The sequence below is a fragment of the Oncorhynchus masou genome, chromosome 15, assembly GCF_036934945.1.
Source record: "Oncorhynchus masou masou isolate Uvic2021 chromosome 15, UVic_Omas_1.1, whole genome shotgun sequence".
Lineage (NCBI taxonomy): Eukaryota > Metazoa > Chordata > Actinopteri > Salmoniformes > Salmonidae > Oncorhynchus > Oncorhynchus masou.
In genome coordinates, this window is record NC_088226.1 from 9,330,997 (window position 1) to 9,358,879 (window position 27,883).

A 27,883-nucleotide genomic window follows, 5' to 3' on the forward strand; every position below is an offset into this window, starting at 1 on the left:
AAAAGAGCCTATCCAAAGAGATTCACCCTAATAAATATTTAATGGTATCTGACTTTACATATGAGCCCGCCCCATCTGAACAACATTATTAATGTTCTGGCTATCCCCAGATGTTAAACCATACCTACCATCAGGATGTGAATTACACAATAACAATTAAAAAGATCACTAATTACAAATCAATATTCTCATGTTTGTGTGAAAAAAATCCATTTGCTAGACGGTATGAAACTGACCTCAAGTATAAATACTTTAGTTACATTTTGTAAACACAAGTAACATTTTATACAGATTCTCAAAAAAGTAAAAAAATACTGCCTTGTTTCATAAAAAAAAAAAAGATGCTTGTTGCATGACTGTTAGTATGTCAGGGAGTGGAGTGTGATATCAAGATAAATGAAATAGTAACCAGTGCCCACCGCACATTTACTCTGTACCGGTACCCTCTGTAAAAAGCCTCGCTATAGTTATACTGCTGCTCTTTAATTATTTTTTACATTCATTTATTTTGGAGGTATTTTTCTTTAAACTGCTTTGTTGGTTAAGGGCTTGTAAGTAAGCATTTCACTGTAAGTACTACACCTGTTGTATTTGGCACGTGACAAATTACATTTGATTAGATTCAGTACTGCTACTAAACACAGTCACTTCTGTGTGTGTGTGTGCCTAAAGTCTAATTCCCTGGTGTCAACTGAGCTGAGGGTGACATACTTTTTCTTAAAAACCACATCCTTGTATTAATGAATATTTATTCTATGCACTCAATATTAATGCTGTATAAAAGAAAAAATGACAAGGACAGACATTTTTATCAGATTTCATTTTATTATGCATTCTTTCCCCTTCAAAAAGCCACAACACCACAACTGAATACATCATGTGAATGTGTGTCATACAGTACATCATTTCAGTTGTGAATAAGAGCTAAAAAATATATTTTGTAATACTGGACCCTTAGTCGTAGATTATATCGGTGGATTTATGAAAATCTGCATACATAAATAGATTACTGTTTTAATGAAAGACAGTTAACTACTAATTTGATTGAATACAGTGGAAAACCATATTCTATAATGAATTAAAAATAACTATAGGATCACAAGTAATCATACAAATGGTGTAAGTGCATACTAAAAAGCTCAAATAACCACAGTAAGTGCTTGAACAAAGCTAAAACGATAGTTCAGTAATATTGTGGGAAGACACTTCACTGCAGAAGAGTTATAGTTTATTAACAGGGAATAGAGGAAATCACACCATCCACTGCCAGTAAAAGGAACAAAGACTTGCAATATGCTTTTATTGATAATTGTGATAAGTTGCTTAATGATTGAACCTGAATCCACATTTTGAAAGGTCCTGAGAGTGTCTTTTTCTTCTGTGGTCTGGTGGTGTTGCAGGCCTAACTGTCCGTTATTTGTTCCAGTAGATCTCATAGGACTTCTTCTCTGTGTAGTTGGCGTCTGCTGAGCTGTTGCTGTTCCTGACCCTCTCCTTCACTACCTTCACCACCAGCCCTCCTGCCAGGGCAATTCCCGCGGCAGCCTTGCCTATCTCTGCCACCGCTGTCATAATGCATGCCATCACTCCCATGGAGCCCCAGGCACCAGGAACAACCCGCCCTGCAGATCCACACACCCCACCGGCCTGAATCAGAGGCCCACTCGCAGCCACAGCGGTGGCTGCACACTGAACAGCTCGAGTTGCAACACTGCCCCCAGTGGCCACTGCTTGCTGCCGAGCTGCTACTGAGCCAATAGTAGTAGCATTAGCCACAGCTACTGCCCCTGCTGCAGTGCCCTCCCCTGTCAGGGCAGTTGTGCTGACAGCTGCACCTTCCAGAGCAGACCCCAGGGCCGCTCCTGCCCCCATGGCACCCCCCACCCCTGCTGCAACTCCTACTTCTGCAGTCCCAATCAGGCTCACCTGCCCTAGAGCATCCAATGCAGCTGCCCCAGGACTGGCAGCTTCGGCCCCAGCTAGGGCGCCCACAGATCCCCCCAGCACTCCTCCGTTCGCTGCCCCGAGAGCCATGGCTGTTTTCCCTGTGGCTGCTGCCAATATGGCGCCCACAGCTTTACCCATCCCTGTGCCGCTTGCCACCGACATCCCAGCCAGCTGCCCAGCAGCAAAGCCCACAGTGTTCCCCATGGCTGCAGCTCCCGCCGCTGCAGCTAGAGGGGCAGCCACCCCGAACACTGCCCCCACGACCATGCCTGTGGCTCCAGCAGCCACCAGGATCTTCACTTTCTCTAGGACCTTCTCAGAAAGGGCAGCCTCCCTCCTGAACTGCCCCAGGGCAGAGAGGAAAGACTGCCTCCTACTCAAGGCCCTGTCGCTGCCCCGCTGCCTGGTCCTGAACAGCTCCCTCCACCTGTCCCCTCTGTCCCTCAGGAGGCTAGCAGCACTTCCTTTCCTCTCCTCTGTCCATCTCTCCACCTTCCATCCCTCCTCATTTACTCCTCCTCTCTCCAGGTCTCTCTTCCTTAATCCTGAACCTCCCACAGCTGCCCCCCTCCTCTCATTCCACCCACTCTCACGCCGTTCTAGATCACACTTCCGTCTTTTGGCCATCTTGTTCTCCCTGCCTTCTCCCTCCCCTCTCTCTCTCGCCATCCTCTCCTGGTCCTTCCTAATGGCAGCCTCAACCTCTCTGAACATAGAGTTGGTGTAGAAGCCTCCATTGTTCTCTTCCACAATCCTCTCCACCAGCCCTACAACCTGGTGCAGGTCACTTGGGTCTCTGTTGTTGAAGACGTGGTACCTGCCCCCACATCTCTCTATCAGAGCCTTCAGCTCCATCGGGGCGCTGGCTCCGAGGTACCCCTCCATCCCCCTACCTTCTAGGTCATCAGCACGAGTGAACAGGACTAGTGTGTGGTCATGGACCGCCCCCTCCCCAAATATATGGACCATCTCCCACATGGCTCGGTCCTCATCCTCAGTGTAGCGTCCCAGTGGGATCACCAGGAGGAATGCATGGGGGCCTGGGGCAGACAGTGCCACACACTTGGCTATTTCAGAATGAGTCTGCTCAGCATCGAAGCGTGTCTCCAAAACCTGGCATGTCTACCACCACCACCCTTGTCCTCTTCCTCCTGACCTTTTGTCCTTCCTCCTCCTCAGTCAGGTCTGCGCTGCCTTGTTCACAGACTTGGGTGACTGAGCTGGCACGGAGCTCTGATAGGAAGTGCCTGCGGCCCAGGATTGTGTTCCCAGAGGCACTGTCTTTCCGATCAGGACAAGACGGAGCTCTGTGGCTAAGGACACATCCTCCTCCTTGCTCTCCGAAAAGTCATCTAGGTCTTTTCCCTCCCCTCTTCTCCTTCCTGGATGGACATGGAAATACAGTTTAATTTCTAATGGCACAAAACAGCTATACAGTATTATTAGCTGCAGATTTAGCAAACAAATAGAAAATACAAGTTTCATATAAAAACAATATGTTGACATCAATGATAGATACATATCATTAGCAATCCAGGGATATAGATATATATTGGCCAATGAGAGGCTTTGAAGCCACCGGTCAGCCATATTGGCACTCCCCAGAAGAAGCAATCCTTCATAGGAATTAATGGACTTCTACAGTATCTCAATTACATGTTTAAAATTCAAAGTCATGTAGCAGCTATTTCTCAATGATAGAAACGCATATAATAGTCACTGATAGGCCCCCCAAGAAAACCTTACTAAATTACAAACTCTTAAATCAATTTTTAAAATACTGTAATATTGTTCTAAAATAACTTTTTTTTTTTACCTTTATTTAACCAGGCAAGTCAGTTAAGAACAAATTCTTATTTTCAATGACGGCCTGGGAACAGTGGGTTAACTGCCTGTTCAGGGGCAGAACGACAGACTTGTACCTTGTCAGCTCAGGGTTTGAACTCGCAACCTTCCGGTTAGTCCAACGCTCTAACCACTAGGCTACACTGCCGCCCCAGGTTCTCTCAAAATCAGCTCTAACGTCAGAAACAATCTCACAACTCCCCTTGGTCATTGTCACAGTGAGGGAATCAAAATGCATGCTCAGCCTTCATATATTTGTGGGTAAAAATAATAATAAAAAACAACTTGTGTGTAAGTGGTATGGAGCTAGCTAGCGATTGCATTTTTATTAATCAAGATGGCCAAGCATTGTGTGGTAGCAGGGTGTAGCAACACTTACTATGCAAATGTGAGTATGCCTCTATTGCGTCGCAAATTAAACACTTCGTAAAAAGTGGGATACATTTGTGAGAATGAGAGGGGCAAATTTGGCATCTACTCATCAATCTGCGGGGCACATTCCATGGCTATCAACAATGAAAGGAGGGCTTCAGTCAAATGATTCATGCTAAAGTAACCAAATTAACATGTCTGCCAGCTGCTGGTAGCTAACTGCTATCATACTATATATAGGCTTGTACTTGTTTGTTTCTGTATAGAGCCCTGTGGCTGGGACCAAAACTGTCTGTGTGTGTGGATGGCGGGCAAAAGCGAAATGCAACACTTTGGCCATGTATTCCATTATGGATCTGGTGGCATTTCAGAAAAAGGAGCCAGTCTATCTTTGGAGAGGTGTATTGTGAATATTACTAATTGGGAAAGTTTATTTTTTAGATCTTAGGATTTGGTATTTATTAGGATCCCCATTAGCCGCTGCAAAAGCAGCAACTACTCTTCCTGGGGTCCAACGGAAACATGACATAATATGGAACATCATTAGTCAAGGACTGAACTACATTCATTTAAAACGTCACACACAGCCTACATTCAGTGCATTCGGAAAGTATTCAGACCCCTTCACTTTTCCACATTTTGTAACGTTACAGGCTTATTCTAAAATTGATTAAATTATTATTTCACTCAATCTACCCCCAATACCCCTTAATGACAAAGCAAAAACAGATGATTTTTAGACATCAGAAATATCTCATTTAGATAAGTATTCAGACCCTATGCATGAGACTCGAAACTAAGCTTAGATGGATCATGTTTACATTGATCATCCTTGATATGTTTCTACAACTTGGAGTCCACCTGTGGTAAATTTAATTGATAGGACATGATTTGAAAAGGAACACCTGTCAATATAAGGTCCCACAGTTGACAGTGCATGTAAAAAGCAAAAACCAAGCCATGAGGTCAAAGGAATTGTCCGTAGAGCTGCGAGACAGGATTGTGTCGAGGCACAAACCTGGAGAAGGGTACTAAAATATGTCTGCAGCATTGAAGAACCACAAGAACACAGTGGCCCCCATTAAATGGAAGAAGTTTGGAACCACCAAGACTCTTCCTAGAGATGGCCGCCCGGCCAAACTGAGCTATCGGGGGAGAAGGGCCTCGGGCAGCGAGGTGACCATAGAACCCGATGGTCACTCTGACAGAACTCCAGAGTTCCTCTGTGGAGATGGGAGAAAGTTCCAGAAGGACAACCATCTCCGCAGCACTCCACCAATCAGGCCTTTATGGTAGTGTGGCCAGATGGATGCCACTCCTCAGTAAAAGGCACATGACAGCTCGCTTGAGTTTGCCAAAATAAATCTCAGACCATGAGACCACAAGATTCTCTGGTCTTATGAAACCAAGATTTAACTATTTGGCCTGAATGCCAACGACCCGATGCACACAGCCAAGACAACGCAGGAGTGTCTTCTGGAAAAATCTCAATGTCCTTGAGTGACCCAGCCAGAGCCTTGACTTTAACCTGATCAAACATCTCAGGAGACCCCAAAATAGCTGTGCAGCAACGCTCCCCATCCAATCTGACAGAGCTTGAGAGTATATACAGAGAACGGGACAAATACAGGTGTGCCAAGCTAGTAGCTTCATACCCAAGAAAACTCAAGGCTGTAATCGCTGATAAAGGTGCTACAACAAAATACTGAGTAAAGGGTCTGAATACTTAAATTAGATGTTTTTTTAATTTATTATAAATTAGCGAAAGTCTAAACAACAATTTTTTCTTTGTCATTATGGGGTATTGTGTGTAGATTGTTTTTTACAAGGCTGTAACGTGTCAAAATGTGGAAAAATCAAGGGGTCTGAATACTTTCCGAAGGCACTGTATATCAAATGACTGTCTCTTCACAGTCCCCTGTGTGCAGTAAGGTGTTATTTTATCTGGTTGTATTGCTAGCCATGTGGTCATGACTCTATTTAATACTGTGCGTTTCCCAGCCTCTGTTCTGGACCTTGGGAATGTAAAGAGACTTCTGGTTGCATGTCTTGTGTTGTACCGACGAGTGTCTGAACTTTGTGCCAACTGCATGAACAGACAGTTCTGTACCTTCAACACATCAATACCTCGCACAAAGACGAATAGTGATGCAGTCAATCTCTCCTCAACTTTGAGCCAGGAGAGACTGACATACATGTACACAGAAGGCAAGTGTCAGTAACATCTAAGTGTGATATGTGCTGCTTTGTTCTGGACCAACTACAATTTACCTATGTCCCTCTTTGCTGTACATGACCACACAGCTTGGCAGTTGTCCAGGTGCGACAAAACTAGGGCCTGTAGGACTTGTCTGGTGGACTGAAATGTCAAGAAGGCAGAGCAACACCCTATCATCTTCCCCTTTTAGCAACCATTGAGTCTATATCAGTGGAGGCTGCTGAGGGGAGGACGGCTCATAATAATGGGTGGAATGGCGGCGAATGGAATGGCATCAAACCATGTGTTTGATAACATTAAACTGATTGCGTCCAGCCATTACCACGAGCCCATCCTCCCCAATTAAGGTGCCACCAACCTTCTGTGGCCTATGTTTTGACCATGATAGCTTTCTATCGAGGGTTACACCCAGAAATTTAGTCTCCTCAACTTGCTCAATCGACACATTATTCAATAATAGATCTAAATAGGTTTAGTGTTGAGGAAGTGATTTGTCCCAAAAATGCTCTATGTTAAGCGTGTCATTTATTTTACTGTTGCAGCCGACGTGTATTCTATTGAGTCGTCAGCGTACATAGACACATGCTTTGTTCAAGGTCAGTGGAAGGTCATTTGTAAAAACAGAAAACAATAATGGCCCTAGCCGGCAGCCCTGCGGTATACCACACTTCAATGTTGTCACAGTTACTTCTTGTTAAAGAGGCATCAGCTAATATTAGCTTGCTATAGCTAGCTATAGCTAGCTATCCTCTTCCTCCGTTCCTGAATTTATTTGTGGCTGTTTCTTTGTAGCTGGCAAAATATGATTTTGTGTACTGCCATATGTCGATAAGATAGCCAGGTTTGTCACAGGTACAGGCTAATAAAATTTTATGGCCAATATACCACGGCTAAGGGCTGTACTTATGCATGATGCAACGCAGAGTGCCTGGTATATTGTCCATATCCATTGGTTGCACCGTCACTCGGTCGTGTCATGCCATTGTTATGAACATTCTCAAGCCTCCTACATCAGCGGCACCATAGTGTTGCCCTAAAGTGGTGATAAGACCAGTCATTCTGGACAGAGACTAGACTAAACAATTGTTAAACTACTGCCTCAAAATACAATGAAATTGCTAAAGTAGTAAAATATTTAGTAGGAAACAATTTTGCCAGCATTATCATGTCCTCAAATTTATTTTAGACAGATGACAATGTAATTAGCTAGGAAAGTTTGTCAAAAAGCTAACGCTAGCTATATAGCTAAAATCCGGTGTGTGTCCCCAAATTTAGCTAGCTAAAGTTATACTGCATCTGAAGTCAATCTGGTGAAGATGATGAAGAAAGGTTTTCCTACTAATTATTTGCCTCCTTTTGAATGTCATTGTATTTCAAAGCCACTGTCATGCACTGTTGATGAAATCTTCATCAGCGCTCATTGACAATGCATTGAGTAGAACGCTCAGTCGGGCATCAGTCCAAAACAAACATTTTTTTTTTTTTTTTTTTACAAAACATGCAACTAATTTAATACCACAAACCCCCGAGGTGCCTTATTGTTCTTACCAACATAATTAGAAGAGTAAAAATAAATGTTTTGTCATACCGGTGGTATTTGATCTGATATATCACAGCTTTTAGCCAATCAGCATTCAGGGCTTGAACCCCCCAGTTTATAATAGTCAAGGTCGTTTGAGCCCTGAATGTTGATTGGCTGAAAGCCGTGGTATATCAGTCCGTACACCAAGGTATGACACAAAATGACTTGTTCACTGTTCTAATTATGTTGTAACCAGTAAGGAACCTCTGGGGTTTGTGGTACATGACCAAAGGGCTGAATCCAGGCACTTTCGTTGCATTGTCCTTAACAGCCCACAGGCGTGGTATATTGGTCATACACCACATCCCCTCGGGCCTTATTGCTTAAATATACAGCACCAACTACATAAATATATGACAGGGTCCATTATCTGCTACCTGGACTTTAAGGAATATGTTTTAATATATTTAATTAATTATTTTTTATATTTATCTTACATAATATAATTTCAAATTATGCATTAAAGTGTCTAATATAATAAACGTGGGAAAAACAAGTGTAGACAATACATGTATTTCTGTGGATTCCTAAATATTTTTTACACTGCTGAAGTGCCAAGATGGCTTCAAAACAGCGCTCGTCAGTAATCTATTGTATATATAAATAATTGGTTGACAATCAGCTGATTCTGACATTACTTAGGCTAGGTTCATATGTGCAGTTGTCAGCTGAACAGTTTGCAAACTACACTCGTTCTGAGACTAGGCCGACTATTTATACAGTTAATCAATTAGCCTAATCTATCCACTGTGCATTACATAACTTGGTGTAGGCCTGACCTCACCATTCTTTAACAGGCTGGTGAAAAACAGTCAGAATGTTCAACTAATTTACGCCGCAGATTGTTCAGCTTTGTTTTCCCTTGTGTAAAACAGCACTGTTTATTAACGTTGACTAGAGACAGCACAATCATTACCTAAACATTGCCAAAAGATCAACCTTCAAATAGCACGTTGGTTAACTATTTCCTATTCTTTAAATAAAAATATGTAAATAATAAAGACTATAGCTAGCTAACGTCAGCTAGATAGATATCGCTGTTGTTGACAGCATGCTGTTAGCTAGCTAGATTTGCATGAGTTTTAATTTAGCTAAATGCTATGTTCCAAACTGTCAATAAATATGTAGGGAAAAAAGCCTTGGCCTACCCGAATCCACGAAATTAGACATGATCTCTGTCTGATTAAGCTTCAAGTCTACATTCGGGCTTGTTGTTTTGCGTTGGTGAAGTGTTTATGGCGGAGATGACTGTTCCGCAACAGTCCAATGAGTTTAACCAAAAACACTGAGGGGGGGGGGGGGAAATGACTTCATGACTGTCGATTGCACACCTTTGGCGCCGTCTAGTGGCAGAACGCATTCTGATTTCATTACATTGACTTTTATCGTAATCTTCAACGATTGAGTGATTCATTTGTAATTATTTCAAATTAACAAATATGATTCATAGTAATTTAATTTGATTAAACTTAACAAATGTATGGTAAATCTACTCACGATAGTAAATTCTCAGCAATGAGACGCTGAACCAGAGGAGGCTGGTGGGATGAGCTATATAGGAGGGCATGCTCATTAAAATGGCTGGAATAAAACACAAACCTATGTTAACTCCGTTCCATGAACTCCACCCATTAAAATGAGCCCATCCTCCTTTAGCTCCTCCCACCAGCCTGCACTGCTCTGAACATGCATAAAAAGTCGCAATAACAAAACAATCAGTCATCTCTGTATATTGAATATAACTTATTTGCATTAAAATGAGACAATTTCCCTCAAAATGTCAGAGGCAACAAAAAATTAGGGGAATATCTCAATTGCATACTCCTCGCATCCTCTGGCTTTCTCAATACCCATAGGTGGTCAGAGAGGAGGGATTTCTGGTTGAACGGATTTTGAGAAGACAGGAGAAGAATGAAATTGAGATCTTTCCTAGATATGCCAAAATATAGATGTTTTTTTTAAAAGGCATTGTTCTAGGGGACCGCTGTTCTGACATTTCATTATGGCCATCAGATAGAAAAACAAATGTGACATATAGAAGTTTAAGCTGATGAGTGGTTGCCAAAAGACACAGCGCTAAGACATTATCCCTCCCTGATTGTAGACAAAATAATATGTAAAATAGTTTTATTTAAAATCATAAGTGACCAAACCCCATTTAACACTCATGCGGACAGTCACACACAGACAGAGCTAAGAAAGCATTCGGCTCTAGGAAAGCAAGTGGCAGACATCATGAAAAATGGATCAACACTTGTACCGCAAATCAAGAGGATACACCTAGAGTAGGACCATTCAACAACAAACTCATAAAATCTCATTATATAAATCTGCTAACTCTGGAGAAGGCGACAGGAAAACTTAAACAGAATTCAACATATTCAAGCTTTATATTTGGAAGCTTGTTGAATGGGAATGTAAACTCATACGTACAAATGCCATCATCAAAACAATTGTATTCAATCTATTCACAAAAAAAGATAACATATTGGGTATTTGCTGTTTCTTCCAAAGTACAGTTATGTAATCTATTTATGAAAATGATCTTTCCTTGTTAAATCTTCTTAAATATGTGGTAGCTGTATTTCCTTGGTTTCATAATAACTGCAGATTGGGCACAGTTCTGTATACAGTAAGTCGGATTCCACAGATAGAGCTCAACCTCCTTTCCTTCTCTCCAGTTTGTTCCTGTGCCACAAACACTTCTAGTTCCCTCAAATTTTCTTCTGCCACTTTATCCCTTCGACAGAGCTCACCAGTTCCAACACCCAACCTCTTCATCACTGAATCTAGGACATCCCCCTACATTTTCCTTCTCCTCATCATTTCTCTCCAGGAGTTGAGGTAAAGTACTATAGCTCAGTACGGGAGCGGGAGATGCGGGGCCCCTTCCTAATCTCCTTCCTCTTGTCCTCTTTCCTCCTCCTCTTCTCCTCCTCCCTCAGGATCTTCTGAAAGGCCTCTGCAGTGTGAAGCACCTGTGCCAGAGAAAAGCAGAGCGTGTGAACGTGTGTTTGAGAGAGGCATTTTTTTAACAATAGGTGTATGGAGTGTGAAGAAGCAAACAGCAGAGGATGGGAAAGCAAAAAGGTGCAGTCAGTGCGAGTTTTACTGATGTTACGCTCGTCTCAAACATAGTCGAGCTCGTTTGTTAAACAAGCCTTAAGAGAACACGCTTTCCAAGTTTGTCTGGTAGGCTTCACTGCGATAGTATACTATGTGGTTATAGAGGCTGAGAGCCAGTGCTACTCACGTCGTCTCTCTCCGTGCGGTATGGGTTGGTGAAGTCTGGGGATTTCTCTATTATTCCCAACTCCTGCGACATCTGAGAGACAAGGAACGAGAGTTATCAGCCATTTTGAATCCACAGAAAAAAGATTGGCACATAGAAAACAGTTATAGTATGCTTACAACATGCTTACAATATGTAGTAATAAGGAGGTTATAATACATTACACCTGTTGGCTTTAAATAAAGCACAAACATTTCCTCTATGTCCCAGAATATACCCCCAGCTCCCCGTCTCACCAGTGAGAGAACATGCTGGTGTGCCCCCCCGGTGAACACCCCAGTGAGGTTGCAGAAGCGGAGCCCCCATCGCAGAAGGCCGCCCCAGTCTGGGTTACGGTCGTAGTAGTGGTGGACAATACGTGGGAAACGCAACGCCACGTCCCCAAAGAACGCTGTGTTCTCCACCACATGGGAGTAGGCTATGGAGCGAGATAGAGAGTAGTCTACATTTCATACTTAGGAAATAAACTAGAACGTAAATCACTGCAGACTGACATACTAAAAGAGAGCGTCAGAAAACGTAAGAGGCGGAGAGGGAAAAGAGGGGAGGCAGAAGAGGAGAAAAAAGCAAGATGGTGACAGACAAATCAGATCCGCATCGAGTGAGAAAGAGGGAGGAGAGAGAGCAAAGTGTAGTAACGGTATAATGTCCATAATCTGACCTTCTTTGATTTTGTCATCCATGGGGAAGGGATCATCAGCCTGCATGTTGGCTGCAATAAGGACGACCTTCGAGTCCTCCAAAACCTTCACAGAACACACACACACACACACAATGTTGATCGCCCACTGTGGGTTGACCACCATAGTTGTCCTTGGGCAAAGAGCAGATATGTCCTCTGGGAATCAAACAGTATATATCTGGGAAGAATATAGTATATACAGTGAGGCCTCAAGCACAATAGGAAGACTTGGAAGCTAAATCCGGGTTACTCTAGTCTTATTAGTGACCGGCTACTTAGATACTGCTTATCAAGTGGCCTTATTTGCCTACTCATGAGATCATAATAATCTAAACATGCTAAGAAACTAACACCGCAATTACTTCCCGCTAAGGCCACAACGCCCTGTTTCTAACTAATGGTCAGCATGAAGGGGAGTTAAACAGGAGTGGAGCCGTTTTACCTTAAACAAGCCCTTCAGCATGATGTCTATGATCTTATACTGCTGGTTGATGTCATTGAGCTCCACCAGGTTCTTCAGAGCATTTAGCTGGTCTTTCCTCTTGGTCTCGAACAGACGCTTGTCTGAGAGAGGGGAGGGGGTGTTCAGGAAGAAATGCTGCCACATATTTCAATACATAAACACTAATCAATGGCCATCCAAGAGGACACCTCTTAATATTCTGAAGAAGGAAACAGACACCAACAGTAGGATACAGATCTCCAGGTTGGAGTCGTGTCTGTGCGTATCGGAGTCTGCAGAGAAGAGGGCTGCAGAAGCAACCACCAGGACGACTGTACACACACTCAGCATGGTCAAGAGGTGGCGGTGGTGAGGCACTAAAGTACACAACAAAAGAAAATGCAGTTAAACAGTATTCTGAAATATTTATTACAACGTTTTTACTGAACTTGTAAAGCCAACATTTACAGTAGGTCTGTCTGGTTGACATTCGAGCATATTTTGTTTTGAAGGTTATATAAAAAAATAAAGTATATTTATGATCAAATGTTTACTTTTTAAATCCAGTTTGGTCCTGTACTATAAATTACACAGGTTCTAATGAGGTTATATCTGTCCCATTTAAACAACTTCTAAAAGCCACTTGACATGTCACTTATCTAAACCACAAAACAGCTTTCACAGACTTCTTGCCAGCCCCCGTCTTGCATCCTCTTTCTTCCTCTCAGACACTCTCCATCCTCTAAGCTGTGGGCTGCCTCAACATTCCCTCAGGTCCAGCCTCCTCTCCCTCAGAGCATGTTAATACATTAGAACAGGATAAAAATGAGTCTTGGACTGATGCATATTTGATGAGCACTGGCTTTTAAAACAACATCAGCAGAAAAGAAAAAAGTGACGAAGGAGGAGACAGTGTCGATAGAACACCAAATGTATAATTCAGCAATGTCTCCATCGATAATATTAACAGAGAGAGCGAGAAGGGGGATTGTGAGAGGCAGAAGAAAGTATACTGTGGGATGAGAGAGACCCTGTGGGAGCCAACTGTTTTTCTGCTGAATATTTCATTTCTTTTTCAATACGCAACAAGGTTACGCCTAAAGACAGAGATCTGATAGTGAGATAAAGTGTCAGGGATGTGAGTGAAAGAGAATGAGGAGACACTTGATAACATCTTTTCAGCTGTTTCTCAAAATGTAGTATCTCTATTCTGAACTCTTCGGTTGCATTCCCCTACTCAGACACTTACCCTCCTATGGTTAGACTATTTAATTAAAATACTGCCTGAAGATTCAGAGACTGGGTTATGCAAGCTGTGTGATTTGACATGGGCAAATGCCCTGTCATAGCCTGAATCACCACGATATACTTTGAGAAAACTTTGCAAAATCTAATCCGTCAGCAAAAATGGGTGCTGATGATACAGTTGGAGCAGCAGAATACAGTGTAGGAACAATTTGTGCATTCTGAAAACATCTTTGGGCTGCCTTCCAGCTTTTTGTACTAAGCATGCAAATCAATAAGTTAAATATTCCTAAGACGGACAACCAGGGAAGAGGCTTAGTAGTAGGAAGCCCCATGTCCATATTTCATTACAAGCATAGCCAAGAAGGCCATAGATTTGATTAGTGTCAACACCATGGCCAAAATGGACATCCAGCATTGATGTTTCCATCGGACTAGACTAAGTGCTGGGATATTAAGGTGGAGCAACTAGGACAGCGACTAGGACAGATCAATCATATCCCACAGGCATCATGCAAAGCACAGAATTTGAGAAATTACACTCCAAAATGCACCCATTTACTATAATCTCCCCCCCATCAGCTGTGTCCAGAGGTGTCATGCCCATAGGGGGAGACGAGGGCAAGTGCCCCCTCAGATTTGTCCGGTTTCAAACATTTTCAGATGTTAAATTAATGACAACTACATTTTTAAGCCCACGTTTTATAGTAATTTGTCAGTGGTGCTTTGCGGAGGGGGCACACTGGACCAGACAAAGAGTAACCCCCCTATTCTCCCTAGTAAGTGGTTCCTTACAAGGTGCACCAAGGAGAAAAGATATTCTAGGCAGGACATTAGATTTTTATTTAACTAGGCAAGTCAGTTAAGAACAAAATCTTATTTACAATTAATTCTACCCCGGCCAAACCCTCCCCTAACCCGGACGATGCTGGGCCAATTGTGCACAGCCCTACGGGACTCCCGAACACGGCCGGTTGCGATGCAGCCCGGGATCGAACCCAGGTCTGTAGTGACCGCTGCGCCACTCAGGATCCTTAGTGCATGCAGACAGTATTGTCAGTGGAGGAGAGAGAGACACACAGCGTTTGATTTGATTTTAGATGCCAGTGATGGGCAGGACTTGCAGGAGGTATGTTTGTAAATGAATTTGATGAAGCTTTGTAGCCTATTGATTCCTTCTTGATTAATAAATCAAACTAAAAATGGTTGTTTCTCTGTAATAGGCATCTAGCAATTTTATGAAGTTGGCTTTAGCTAGCCCAGAGAGTTATGAGGTTGGGCGACTGGGAAACTAGCTACCAAGCCATTGCAGGCGATCAAGTTAGAGTAGCTTGTCTAACCATCTTATCAGGCATGCCTGCTGGCAAGGTCGCGAGACATTAGAAAAGCAAGAAATTACTAAATAAGACTCGCGTTCCTTTAAATATTTTAGCAAATATGTAGGCCAAATAGCCGTATTATTCCTAGTTTGTTATCTGCATCCAACTGGGCTCTATGCAGCTGGCTATAGATGGGTTAGCTGACATCACGAAAACGATGCGCACGCTTCAATGAGGCAGAAGTCCGTGAGTTGTTATTCTGGGTGGCCAGATAGCTACCAACAATGACAAGAAACTCCCATGTGGGGAATGGTAAGTGACCCGTTTCAGCTAGATTCATGTTATTCTTGATATCATGTCTTGCTTTGTAGGTGTTAAGGATTTCATGTCAATGCTAAAAATGGCTCAAATTCACTAGATAGCTAGATAACCAACACCTATAAAATTGTATTTGCAAGACAAGCGCTCATTGTGCAAATGTATTTACACTGGACAAAAATATAAAACGCAACACGTTAAGAGTTGGTCCTGTTTCATGAGCTGAAATAAATCCCGGAAATGTTACACATAAAAATAAAAAAAACATATTTCTCTCAAATGTTGTGCACAAATTTGTTTACGTCCCTGTTAGTGAGCATTTCTCCTTTGCCAAGATAATACATCCACCTGACAGGTGTAGCATATCAAGAAGCTGATTAAGGGCCACCGCAGTGAAAGCTGTGCGACTAGAGATTCTGGGTTAAAGTCCAGGCTCTGTCGCAGCCGGCCGCGTCCGGGAGATCCATGGGGCGGAGCACAATTGGCCCAGCGTCGTCCGGGATAAGGGAGGGTTTGGCTGGCAGGGATGTCCTTGTCCCATCGCGCACTAGCAACTCCTGTGTTGGTCCGGGCACAGTGCACGCTGACACGGTTGCCTGGTGTTTCCTCCGACACATTGGTAACGGCTGGCTTCCAGGTTAAGTGGACATTGTGTCAAGAAGCAGTGCGGCTTGGTTGGGTTGTGTTGTGTTTGGGAGGACTCACGGCTCTTGACCTTTGCCTCTCCCGAGTTCGTATGGGAGTTGCAGCGATGAGACAAGACTAACTATCAATTGGATACCACGCAAATGGGGAGAAAAGGGGATTAAAAAACAAGCTGATTCAACAGCATGATCATTACACAGGTGCACTCTTACTAAGGCCACTAAAAAGTGTCACTGTGTCACAACAATGCCACCGATGTCTCAAGTTGAGGGAGCATGAAATTGGCATGCTAACTGCAGGAATGTCCACCAGAGCTGTTGCCAGAGAACTGAATGTTCATTTCTCTACCAAAAGCTGCCTCCAACGTCATTTTAGAGAATTTGTCCAACCGGCCTCACAACCACAACCATGCCAGCCAAGGACCTTCACATCCAGCTTCTTCACCAGCGGGATTGTCTGAGACCAGCCACCCGGACAACTGATGAAACTGTTGGTTTGCAGAACCAAAGAATTTCTCCACACTGTCAGAAACCGCCTCAGGGAAGCTCATCTTCGTGCTCGGCATCCTCACCAGCCTTGACCTGACTGCAGTTCGGCATCGTAAACGACTTCAGTGGGCAAATGCTCACCTTTGACGGTCACTGGCATGGTGGAGAAGTGTGCTCTTCACAGTTTAATCCTGGTTTCAACTCTACCGGGCAAATGGCAGACAGTGTGTATGGCATCGTGTGGGCAAGCGGTTTGATGACAACTTTGTGAACAGAGTGCCCCATGGTGGGGTGGGGTTATGGTATGGGCAGGCATAAACTATGGCAAACGAACACAAATGCATTTTATCAATGGCAATTTGAATGCACAGAGATACCGTGACGAGATCCTGAGGCCCATTGTCGTGCCATTCATCCACCGCCATCCCTCATGTTTCAGCATGATAATGCAAGCCCCCCCCCCATGTCCCAATGATCTGTACACAATTCCTGGAAGCTGAAAATGTCCAAGTTCTTCCATGGCCTGCATACTCACAAGACATGTCACCCATTGAGCATGTTTGGGATGCTCTGGATCAACATGTACAACAGCGTGTTCCAGTTTCCGCCAATATCCAGTAGCTTCACTCAGCCATTGAAGAGGAGTGGGACAACATTCCACAATCAGCCTTATTAACTCTATGTGAAGGAGATGTGTCGTGCTGCATAAAGCAGACTGGTTCTGATCCACCCCCCTACTTTTTATTTATTTTTATAAAAAGGTATCTGTATTCCCAGTCATGTGAAATCCATAGATTAGGTCCCAATATATTATTTCAATTGACCAATTTCTTTATATGAACTGTAACTCAGTAAATTATAAATTGTTGGATGTTGCATTTATACATTTTTGTTCAGTGTGTTTTCAATAAACACTTGGAGACAAAATGTAGTTTACATGTTGTCAACAATCTAAGCCAATTCGGTTTGTTTTCTCCATAGTTGCGCACGTTTGTTGCTAAACAACCAACCCCTCTATACACTCGTCCCCTGGCGACCGTCTCATACATAAAGCATCCTCGATTCAGGCTGTAAGGGCTTCAATTTCCTCAACTAGTTTTAACGAAGAGCCGCTGGGAAAAAATATGGGTACTATCTAAAATGCTCAGCCACCATGCTAGAGTGGCTAATGCTACCGCTGATGTTCAGCCAATCAGGCTGAAGCAGTCTGTTTATCCCTGGCTGAACGCCGTATGCAACACCAGGAAGTAACACTAGCCACTCAAGCATGGTGGTCGAAAATGGTGTTTTATTAAGACAGTGTGCATATTTTTAAAGCTAGTTGAGGAAATTGGCACCCTCGCCCCCGAATGGAGGATATTTTATGTAGAGCCAGTCGCCGGGGCCATGAGTGTATAGCCGGCTGCATAGAGTCCAGTTGGATGCAGATGACAAAAGATGGAAAGGAATAAGAGCGCAATATGCAGCCAGCTGGGCTAGCAAAGATGCAGAGAAGCATATTTAAGGTTATGATACTATATACCCGTGTGGCATTTTAATGAAAATTACAATTGAACAGAAAAAGAGGTATGTTTACATAACCTATGCAGAAAAATACATATTTTATATGGAATTAGGTATAATCATATGGCTATAGATGGACAATTTAGGATTTTTCAAACACTTGAAACAGCTTTTTCTTACAATCTGGAGGGGGCTCCAGACCGTGCTAAAGAATTCATCCCCACATAATTCGTGCCCCATATAAAACAGTGTGCATGACGCCCCTGGCTGTCCATCATTACAGAATGGTCCATCAAACTCTGTGTATGTAGGCTGTTAAGCTATTTTCTTAATACATGAAATGTAATCTAGTACATACTGTATGTTGTACCATATAATCAGTCGGAGGTTTGAGGTTCAGGGTGGGTTACGTTACAATATCGGAGCGCTCTGCGTGATACATACCGCTGTTATTGTATGCTTTCAGAGAAGCACTGGGTATTGACCAAGTATTTTGTTGGCAATAATTGATACTTTGAGGGAAATGTCATACAAAACGTAAACTTGTTGAGATAAAGGTAAATATACTGCCAATCAAAATGACCCCTTTCTGACCCCGCTTGGAAGTAGTTTTGCATACAGTGGACTTGAACGATCCTTTAATTTAATGTTTCCCATCATTAGTATGTCAGGCACCATTTCAAGGAAGAGGCTCGAACCACAATGATCTGTGTTGCATGGTTTTAGAAAACGTTCGCGTTTTCGTGGTGTGCAGTTCGCTATCTTTGAAAACACCAGAGGCACATGAAATAGCAGCATTTCATTTCCTGACGGGACTACTTGTGAATAAACCGGTCATCGAGAATTTTAATGACAATGTAAACCCATCTGTATCCCAATGCATGCATTTCACTCGCTACTGGTCAGCTGTGGACACTCGACTTCATCATCATCATCATAAACTCGCCGTTCACTCACCTCGTAGTAAGAAACAGCACGATATAAAACGATAGCAAACCCAACGATTATTTCTCGCTAGCATCAGTTTCCTCGTAAAAATGGAGACATCAGTTGCGGATTGTTAGCTACAATACTCAAGTGACAATATAGCGTTTGAAATGTTAATTTACATACAGAAGTCGCTTGCTCCACTCCGCCTGTGCCACGATCGCACCGGCTGGCTCTGCTTGGACGAATGACAGCCAGCGATTACATGGAAGGAGGTGGTTTCCAGACGGAAATTTTAGAGCGGCACACAGGCCTTTGTACGCGGTAAATCCCTCCCCCTCCCGCTTACCACGAAAGAAAGTAAACGCATAGACAAGAGGACTCTAATGCCAAAAGCCCGTTTCAGCATGGGCAGCACCATTGGGGACTTTCACCATTTGAAGAAGTCAACTGGGTGGGACTTCCTATGGGTTGTGAAGGATCACATACAGTACCTCCATCCAGGTCACCAGGAGGGATCAGCCAATGAACTATACTCGTGAGCAAACATTCCATAACTGCAGTTGGCAGTAAATAGGCTAGAAGGGATACAGAAAGGGTAGACAACATTGGTCCTGGAGTGCAGCCGCCACTTCATGTTTTTTGATTTAACCGACCGGGAAGACCAGTTGTGTTTGAATTTAGGCAATCACTTTACTGATCAATTAGCTCAGTTGGTCAGGTGTAGTGCCTAGTTGGGAACAAAATCCTGCAGTATTCAAGCAACAGGGTTGCCTACCCCTGGGATACAGCTTATGTCAGAATTGACCAGAATGTACTTTAAGTAGCAGATCAGGAGAATTTACGCAGCAGGTTAGGATAATTAACGTAGCAAGCTAGGAGAATTAGGTTCATCTTAGGAAAAGAGTTATGGTTAGCTTTAATGCAAAAAAACAAAAACGTTTGACGTCAATTTGACATCTGTATCCAATCTAGCCATGACCATCCAAATCGGTGACTTCAGATTGGCCTATATTTCTGAATGACGACGCTCCCGCTCAGTGCCATCCGCTTACGCTACTGCCCAGCTGTTCTTAACTGCCTGGCTGAACACACCGTATCATCTGAATCTGTGGAAGACCATCACCAAGACCTGCCAGATTTCTACATTTGTTTAGTTTGTATTTACAGCATATTTGAGATTCTCTTTGTAATGAAAAGCGCTATATAAAATAAATCTATTATTATTATTATTATAAGAGGCATCATGCACCAGATATCGTGACAGGACAGTCTCCCATAAGAACTGCTCTGATCTGTAACAAGCTACTGAAGCGCACACTGCTGGAGTACATTCAGCCCTGCTCACCCCTGAATAAGAGTCTCTCACACACACACACACACACACACACACACACACAAGCTCTGTCACTAAGGGAGGCAGCAGGGCCAGGCCAGTATGATGCTGTATCACATGACAAATGGGGACATTGATGACTTTTCAGTGCAGTGACATTTCATTTCTAAGCCAGACGATCCCTATGAGGGCCTGTGTCCTGCCACTGTCATGTGTGACACAATGGCGTAGAGGTGGTGACAGGGAGCTGCTTGGACATGGGACAATTAACATAGTCTCATAGAGCTCTGCCTGTGTGCTCTCTGTTTGCATTTGACTCTGCTGCTGTATGTGCTCCAGTCAGTGTGTTGTGTACTATACCTGTGTGAGCAGCTGTCTCAGGGCCTGTGTTGTGTACTGTACCTGTGTGAGCAGCTGTCTCAGGGCCTGTGTTGTGTACTGTACCTGTGTGAGCAGCTGTCTCGGGGCCTGTGTTGTGTACTGTACCTGTGTGAGCAGCTGTCTCGGGGCCTGTGTTGTGTTCTCTCCCAGCTCGTTCAGGTCTCTCTTCTCCACTGCCTCCAACACCTGACACAGGTCTGGTTCCCACACCACCACCCTACTGCCATACCGCAACAGCTGCATGGGAGGGACGTGTTGGTATTAAAGGCTTCATCGGGGTGCTTACAAACAGAAGGCAAAGACACATTTTAATACACTTCAAAATGGCCTTGCACTGCTTCAAAGACCAACAGTAGTATGAGTGTGTCCGGGTGCAGTCTTGAAGCATCTGCATGCTTCCCATCCGAAACAGTTCGGAGTAGTTCATATACATGTATTTATTATGACGCCATTTTGGGACATTTTGGTCTTCGCAAGGTTTTTTTGACTATTTGTCCACACAAACATTTTTCTTGTGACAAGCCGAAGTTCGGTAGAAAATGTCTACGCTCCTTTGTCTGTGATTGGTCAACAGTAGGGATTCTTCAATTAAGTGTTTGTTGTCATTCAGCGACAGACAATTCGTTTTCATGCAGATTTTTTCAGAAATACTGCACCAAACATCTTAGTTAGATGTAAAATTGTGTGACTAAGATCTCCTTGGCAAAAACATCAAAATGAATTGCAGTTTTCTTGAGTTATCGTAGATGAATTCTAACTATTTTGAGGAAGTGTATACTGTCTATGGCGTCTCAAGACAAACAGTACTATTGCCTCTTTCTTCTCATTTTTCAAGCAAAGGTCTTTTAAGGGAGTATGCGAGCACACTTGTTCAGTTCACCTAGCAGAGTGTGGCTGGGTGCAGTCTTACCAGTGTGAGTGTGGATGGGTGCAGTCTTACCAGTGTGAGTGTGGCTGGGTGCAGTCTTACCAGTGTGAGTGTGGCTGGGTGCAGTCTTACCAGTGTGAGTGGCTGGGTGCAGTCTTACCAGTCTGGGTGCAGTCTTACCAGTGTGAGTGTGGCTGGGTGCAGTCTTACCAGTGTGAGTGTGTGAGTGTGGCTGGGTGCAGTCTTACCAGTGTGAATAGTGTGAGTGTGGCTCGGGTGCAGTCTTACAGTGTCTGTGGCTGGGTGCAGTCACCAGTGTCTTACCAGTGTGAGCAGAGTGTGGCTGGGTGCAGTCTTACCAGTGTGAGTGTGGCTGGGTGCAGTCTTACCAGTGTGAGTGTGGCTGGGTGCAGTCTTACCAGTGTGAGTGTGGCTGGGTGCAGTCTTACCAGTGTGAGTGTGGCTGGGCAGTCTTACCAGCAGTCTTACCAGTGTGAGTGTGGCTGGGTGCAGTCTTACCAGTGTGAGTGTGGCTGGGTGCAGTCTTACCAGTGTGAGTGTGGCTGGGTGCAGTCTTACCAGTGTGAGTGTGGCTGGGTGCAGTCTTACCAGTGTGAGTGTGGCTGGGTGCAGTCTTACCAGTGTGAGTGTGGCTGGGTGCAGTCTTACCAGTGTGAGTGGGAGTGTGGCAGTCTTACCAGTGTGAGTGTGGCTGGGTGCAGTCTTACCAGCAGTCTTACCAGTGTGAGTGTGGCTGGGTGCAGTCTTACCAGTGTGAGTGTGGCTGGGTGCAGTCTTACCAGTGTGAGTGTGGCTGGGTGCAGTCTTACCAGTGTGAGTGTGGAGTGGGCTGGGTGCAGTCTTACCAGTGTGAGTAGTGTGAGTGTGGCTGGGTGCAGTCTTAGTGTGGCAGTGTGAGTGTGGCTGGGTGCAGTCTTACCAGTGTGTGTGGCTGGGTGCAGTCTTACCAGTGTGGTGTGAGCAGGTGCAGTCTTACCAGTGGGCTGGGTGCAGTCTTACCAGTGTGAGTAGTGTGAGTGTGGCTGGGTGCAGTCTTACCAGTGTAGTAGTGTGAGTGGCTGGGTGCAGTCTTACCAGTGTGAGTGTGAGCTGGGTGGGTGCAGTCTTACCAGTGTGAGTGTGGCTGGGTGCAGTCTTACCAGTGTGAGTGTGGCTGGGTGCAGTCTTACCAGTGTGAGTGTGGCTGGGTGCAGTCTTACCAGTGTGAGTAGTGTGAGTGCAGTCTTACCAGTGTGAGTGTGGCTGGGTGCAGTCTTACCAGTGTGAGTAGTGTGAGTGTGGCTGGGTGCAGTCTTACCAGTGTGAGTGTGGCTCGGTGCAGTCTTACCAGTGTGAGTGTGGCTGGGTGCAGTCTTACCAGTGTGAGTAGTGTGAGTGTGGCTGGGTGCAGTCTTACCAGTGTGAGTGTGGCTGGGTGCAGTCTTACCAGTGTGAGTGTGGCTGGGTGCAGTCTTACCAGTGTGAGTGTGGCTGGGTGCAGTCTTACCAGTGTGAGTGTGGCTGGGTGCAGTCTTACCAGTGTGAGTAGTGTGAGTGTGGCTGGGTGCAGTCTTACCAGTGTGAGTAGTGTGAGTGTGGCTGGGTGCAGTCTTACCAGTGTGAGTGTGGCTGGGTGCAGTCTTACCAGTGTGAGTGTGGCTGGGTGCAGTCTTACCAGTGTGAGTAGTGTGAGTGTGGCTGGGTGCAGTCTTACCAGTGTGAGTAGTGTGAGTGTGGCTGGGTGCAGTCTTACCAGTGTGAGTAGTGTGAGTGTTGCTGGGTGCAGTCTTACCAGTGTGAGTGTGGCTGGGTGCAGTCTTACCAGTGTGAGTGTGGCTGGGTGCAGCAGGCAGCTCTCTCCAGAGTTGAGCAGAGAGTAGAGCAGGAACCGACTCCAGGGCTGACACACCACATGCTGGGCTGGTGACAGAGGGGAAAATGAGAGGTCAGAATGATGGTGAGGCGTGAATACACTGACATACACAGTGGTCAGATGGCGCAGATGCTACGCTACAGGACTGTTCTACTACCACAGACTGGAATATGTTCTGGAATTCATCCAATGGCATTGAGGAGTATACCACCTCAGTCATCAACTTCATCAAAGTGCATTGACGACGTTGTCCCCACAGTGACCATACGTACATATCCCAACCAGAAGCCATGGATTACAGGCAACATCTGCATCGAGCTGAAGACTAGAGCTGCCACTTTCAAGGAGCGGGACACTAATCCGGACGCTTATAAGAAATCCCGCTATGCCCTCAGACAAACCATCAAACACGCAAAGCATCAATACAGGATTAAGATTGAATCCAACTACACCGGCTCTGACGCTCGTCAGATGTGGCAGAGCTTGAAAACTACTACAGACTACAAAGGGAAAACCAGACACGAGCTGCCCAGTAACGCGAGCCTACCAGACAAGCTAAATGCCTTCTATGCCCGCTTTGAGGGCAAGCAACACTGAACCATGCATGACAGCGCCAGCTGTTCCGGACGACTGTGTGATCTTGTTCTCCGTAGCTAATGTAAGACCAGAAACAGGTTAACATTCGCAAGGCCACAGGGCCAGACGGAATACCAGGGTGTGTACTCAGAGAAAGTGCTGACCATCTAGCAAGTGTCTTCACTGACATTTTCAACCTATCCCTGACCCTGTAATACCAACTTGTTTCAAGCAGACCACCATAGTCCCGGTTCCCAAGAACGCCAAGGTAACCTGCCTAAATAACTATCGCCCCATAGCACTAAAATATATAGCCATGAAATGCTTTGAAAGGTGGGTCATGTATCACATCAACACCATCATCCCAGACACCCTGAACCCACAGATGATGCAATCTCTATTGCACCTTACACTGCCCTCACCCACCAGGACAAAATGAATACCTATATAAGAATGATGTTCAATGACTACAGCTCAGCAATCAACACCATTGTCCAAATAATCAAATAATCACCAAGCTCAGGACCCTGGGACTGAACACCTCCCACTGCAACTTCCTGACAGGCCGCCCCCAGGAGGTGAGGGTAGGCAACAACACATCCACCCACACTGATAGGACTGATCACCCGACAACTATAAGGAAGCCTCTAGGGAGGAGGTCAGAAACCTGGCAGTGTGGTGCCAGGGCTTCAACCTTTCACTCAAAGTCAGCGACACAAAGGAGCTGATCGTGGACTACAGGAAATGCAAGGGCTAGCACGGCCCCATCCACATCAATGGGGCTGTAGTGTAGCGGGTCAAGAGCTTCAAGTTCCTCAGTGTCCACATCACTAATGAATTAACATGGTAAACACACACCCACACAGTTGTGAAGAGGGCACAACATCACTTCTTCCCCTCAGGAGGCTGAAAATATTTGGCATGGGCCCTGAAATCCTCAAAGTTCAACAGCTGCACCTTTGAAAGCATCTTGACTGGCTGCATCACCGCTTGATACAGCAACTGCAAGACGCCCGACCGCAAGGCGCTACAGAGGGTGGTGAGTACGGCCCAGTACATCACTGGGGCCGAGCTCCCTGCCATCCAGGACCTCTACACTAGGCGGAATCAGAGGAAGACTCCAGCAACCCAAGCCATAGACTGTTCTCTCTGTTCTACCTGCTACAGCTTCTAACCCCAAGCCAAAAGACTGCAAAACAAGGCTGCTAAATAGCTCATCAAATGGATACCCGGGTATACAGTGGGGCAAAAAAAGTATTTAGTCAGCCACCAATTGTGCAAGTTCTCCCACTTAAAAAGATGAGAGAGGCCTGTCATTTTCATCATAAGTACACTTCAACTATGACAGACAAAATGAGGAAAGAAAATCCAGAAAATCACATTGTAGGATCTTTAATGAATTTATTTGCAAATTATGGTGGAAAATAAGTATTTGGTCAATAACAAAAGTTTCTCAATACTTTGTTATATACCCTTTGTTGGCAATGACAGAGGTCAAACGTTTTCTGTAAGTCTTCACAAGGTTCTCACACACTGTTGCTGGTATTTTGGCCCATTCCTCCATGCAGATCTCCTCTAGAGCAGTGATGTTTTGGGGCTGTTGCTGGGCAACACGGACTTTCAACTCCCTCCAAAGATTTTATATGGGGTTGAGATCTGGAGACTGGCTAGGCCACTCCAGGACCTTGAAATGCTTCTTACGAAGCCACTCCTTCGTTGCCCGGGCGGTGTGTTTGGGATCATTGTCATGCTGAAAGACCCAGCCACGTTTCATTTTCAATGCCCTTGCTGATGGAAGGAGGTTTTCACTCAAAATCTCACGATACATGGCCCCATTCATTCTTTCCTTTACACGGATCAGTCGTCCCGGTCCCTTTGCAGAAAAACAGCCCCAAAGCATGATGTTTCCACCCCCATGCTTCACAGTATATATGGTGTTCTTTGGATGCAACTCAGCATTCTTTGTCCTCCAAACATGACAAGTTGAGTTTTTACCAAAAAGTTCTATTTTGGTTTCATTTGACCATATGACATTCTCCCAATCTTCTTCTGGATCATCCAAATGCTCTCTAGCAAACTTCAGATCGGCCTGGACATGTACTGGCTTAAGCAGGGGGACACGTCTGGCACTGCAGGATTTGAGTCCCTGGCGGCGTAGTGTGTTACTGATGGTAGGCTTTGTTACTTTGGTCCCAGCTCTCTGCAGGTCATTCACTAGGTTCCCCCGTGTGGTTCTGGGATTTTTGCTCACCGTTCTTGTGATCATTTTGACCCCACGGGGTGAGATCTTGCGTGGAGCCCCAGATCGAGGGAGATTATCAGTGGTCTTGTATGTCTTCTATTTCCTAATAATTTCTCCCACAGTTGATTTCTTCAAACCAAGCTGCTTACCTATTGCAGTTTCAGTCTTCCCAGCCTGGTGCAAGTCTACAATTTTGTTTCTGGTGTCCTTTGACAGCTCTTTGGTCTTGGCCGTAGTGGAGTTTGGAGTGTGACTGTTTGAGGTTGTGGACAGGTGTCTTTTATACTGATAACAAGTTCAAACAGGTGCCATTAATACAGGTGACGAGTGGAGGACAGAAGAGCCTCTCAAAGAAGAAGTTACAGGTCTGTGAGAGCCAGACATCTTGCTTGTTTGTAGGTGAGCAAATACTTATTTTCCACCATAATTTGCAAATAAATTCATTAAAAATCCTACAATGTGATTTTCTGGATTTTTTCATAGTTGAAGTGTACCTATGATGAAAATTACAGGCCTCTCTCATCTTTAAAAGTGCTTACTTTTTTGCCCCACTGTACCTGCATTGACCCTTTTAATAACTAAATCTCACAAACACTGGACTCTACCCACACACTCACACACACTTACACTGACACCCCAACACACACACACTACATATGCTCACACACACATAACATGCGCATACAGGCATTCTGATGCCACACACACACACTTTCACACTCACCACATACGCTGCTGTTGCTGTCTATTATCTATCCTGTTGCCTTGTCACTTTACCTGTTACCCATATGTACAAAGCTACCGCAATTACCTCGTACCCCTGCACACCGACTCGGTACTGGTACTCCCTGTATATACAGTTGAAGTCGGAAGTTTACAAGCACTTCGGTTGTAGAAAGCAAAACTCATTTTTCAACCACTCCACAAATTTGTTGTTAACAACCTATAGTTTTGGCAAGTCGGTTAGGACATCTACTTTGTACATGACACAAGTAATTTTTCCAACCTTTGTTTACAGACAAGATTATTTCACTGTATCACAATTCCAGTGGATCAGAAGTTTACATACATTATGTTGACTGTGCCTTTAAACAGCTTGGAAAATTCCAGAAAATTATGTCATGTCTTTAGAAGCTTCTGATGGGCTAATTGACATAATTTGAGTCAATTGGAGGTGTACCTCAGGATGTATTTCAAGGCCAACCTTCAAACTCAGTGCCTCTTTGCTTGACATCATGGGAAAATCAAAAGAAATCAGCCAAGACCTCAGAAAAAATATTGTAGACCTCCACAAGTCTGGTTCATCCTTGGGAGCAATTTCCAAACGACTGAAGGTACCACATTCATCTGTACAAATAATAGTACGCAAGTATAAACAACATGGGACCCCACAGCCGTCATACCTCTCAGGAAGGAGACGCGTTCTGTCTCCTAGAGATGAACGTACTTTGGTGCGAAAAGTGCAAATCAATCCCAGAACAACAGCAAAGGACCTTGTGAAGATGCTGGAGGAAACAGGTACAAAAGTATCTATATCCACAGTAAAACGAGTCCTATAATCGACATAACCTGAAAGGCTGCTCAGCAAGGAAGAAGCCACTTCTCCAAACACCACCATAAAAAAGCCAGACTACGGTTTGCAACTGCACATGGGGACTAAGATCGTACTTTTGGGAGAAATGTCCTCTGGTCTGATGAAACAAAAATAGAACTGTTTGGCCATAATGACCATCGTTATGTTAGGAGGAAAAAGGGGGAGGCTTGCAAGCCGAAGAACACCAT

At 44.4% G+C, this 27,883-nt stretch overlaps 2 protein-coding genes and 1 pseudogene across 4 annotated transcripts; all 3 read right to left on the reverse strand.

Annotated features, from left to right (window-relative positions):
• Positions 1-811: 811 nt before the first annotated feature.
• LOC135555535 (uncharacterized) lies at positions 812-9,242 on the reverse strand. The gene is made up of 2 exons (XM_064988054.1): positions 9,113-9,242; positions 812-3,329 (listed from the first exon to the last, which is right to left on the reverse strand). The coding sequence occupies exon 2, from the start codon at positions 2,923-2,925 to the stop codon at positions 1,414-1,416; it is 1,512 nt and encodes a 503-aa protein (XP_064844126.1). The 5' UTR covers positions 2,926-3,329; positions 9,113-9,242; the 3' UTR covers positions 812-1,413.
• An 832-nt stretch (positions 9,243-10,074) lies between these two features.
• LOC135555536 (coiled-coil domain-containing protein 134-like) lies at positions 10,075-19,148 on the reverse strand. 3 transcript variants are annotated; one of them, XM_064988057.1, is made up of 7 exons: positions 19,012-19,148; positions 12,635-12,757; positions 12,381-12,502; positions 11,918-12,002; positions 11,493-11,674; positions 11,218-11,289; positions 10,075-10,942 (listed from the first exon to the last, which is right to left on the reverse strand). In XM_064988057.1, exons 2-7 carry the CDS (start codon positions 12,729-12,731, stop codon positions 10,817-10,819), a joined length of 684 nt encoding a protein of 227 aa, XP_064844129.1. In that variant the 5' UTR covers positions 12,732-12,757; positions 19,012-19,148; the 3' UTR covers positions 10,075-10,816. The 3 variants fall into 3 exon arrangements, with proteins under 3 accessions (XP_064844129.1, XP_064844127.1, XP_064844128.1); XM_064988055.1 differs by lacking the exon at positions 19,012-19,148 and adding an exon at positions 18,856-19,005; XM_064988056.1 differs by lacking the exon at positions 19,012-19,148 and adding an exon at positions 13,067-13,899.
• A 1,179-nt stretch (positions 19,149-20,327) lies between these two features.
• Positions 20,328-27,883, reverse strand: part of LOC135555241 (meiosis inhibitor protein 1-like) — a 32,259-nt pseudogene continuing 24,703 nt past the window's right edge.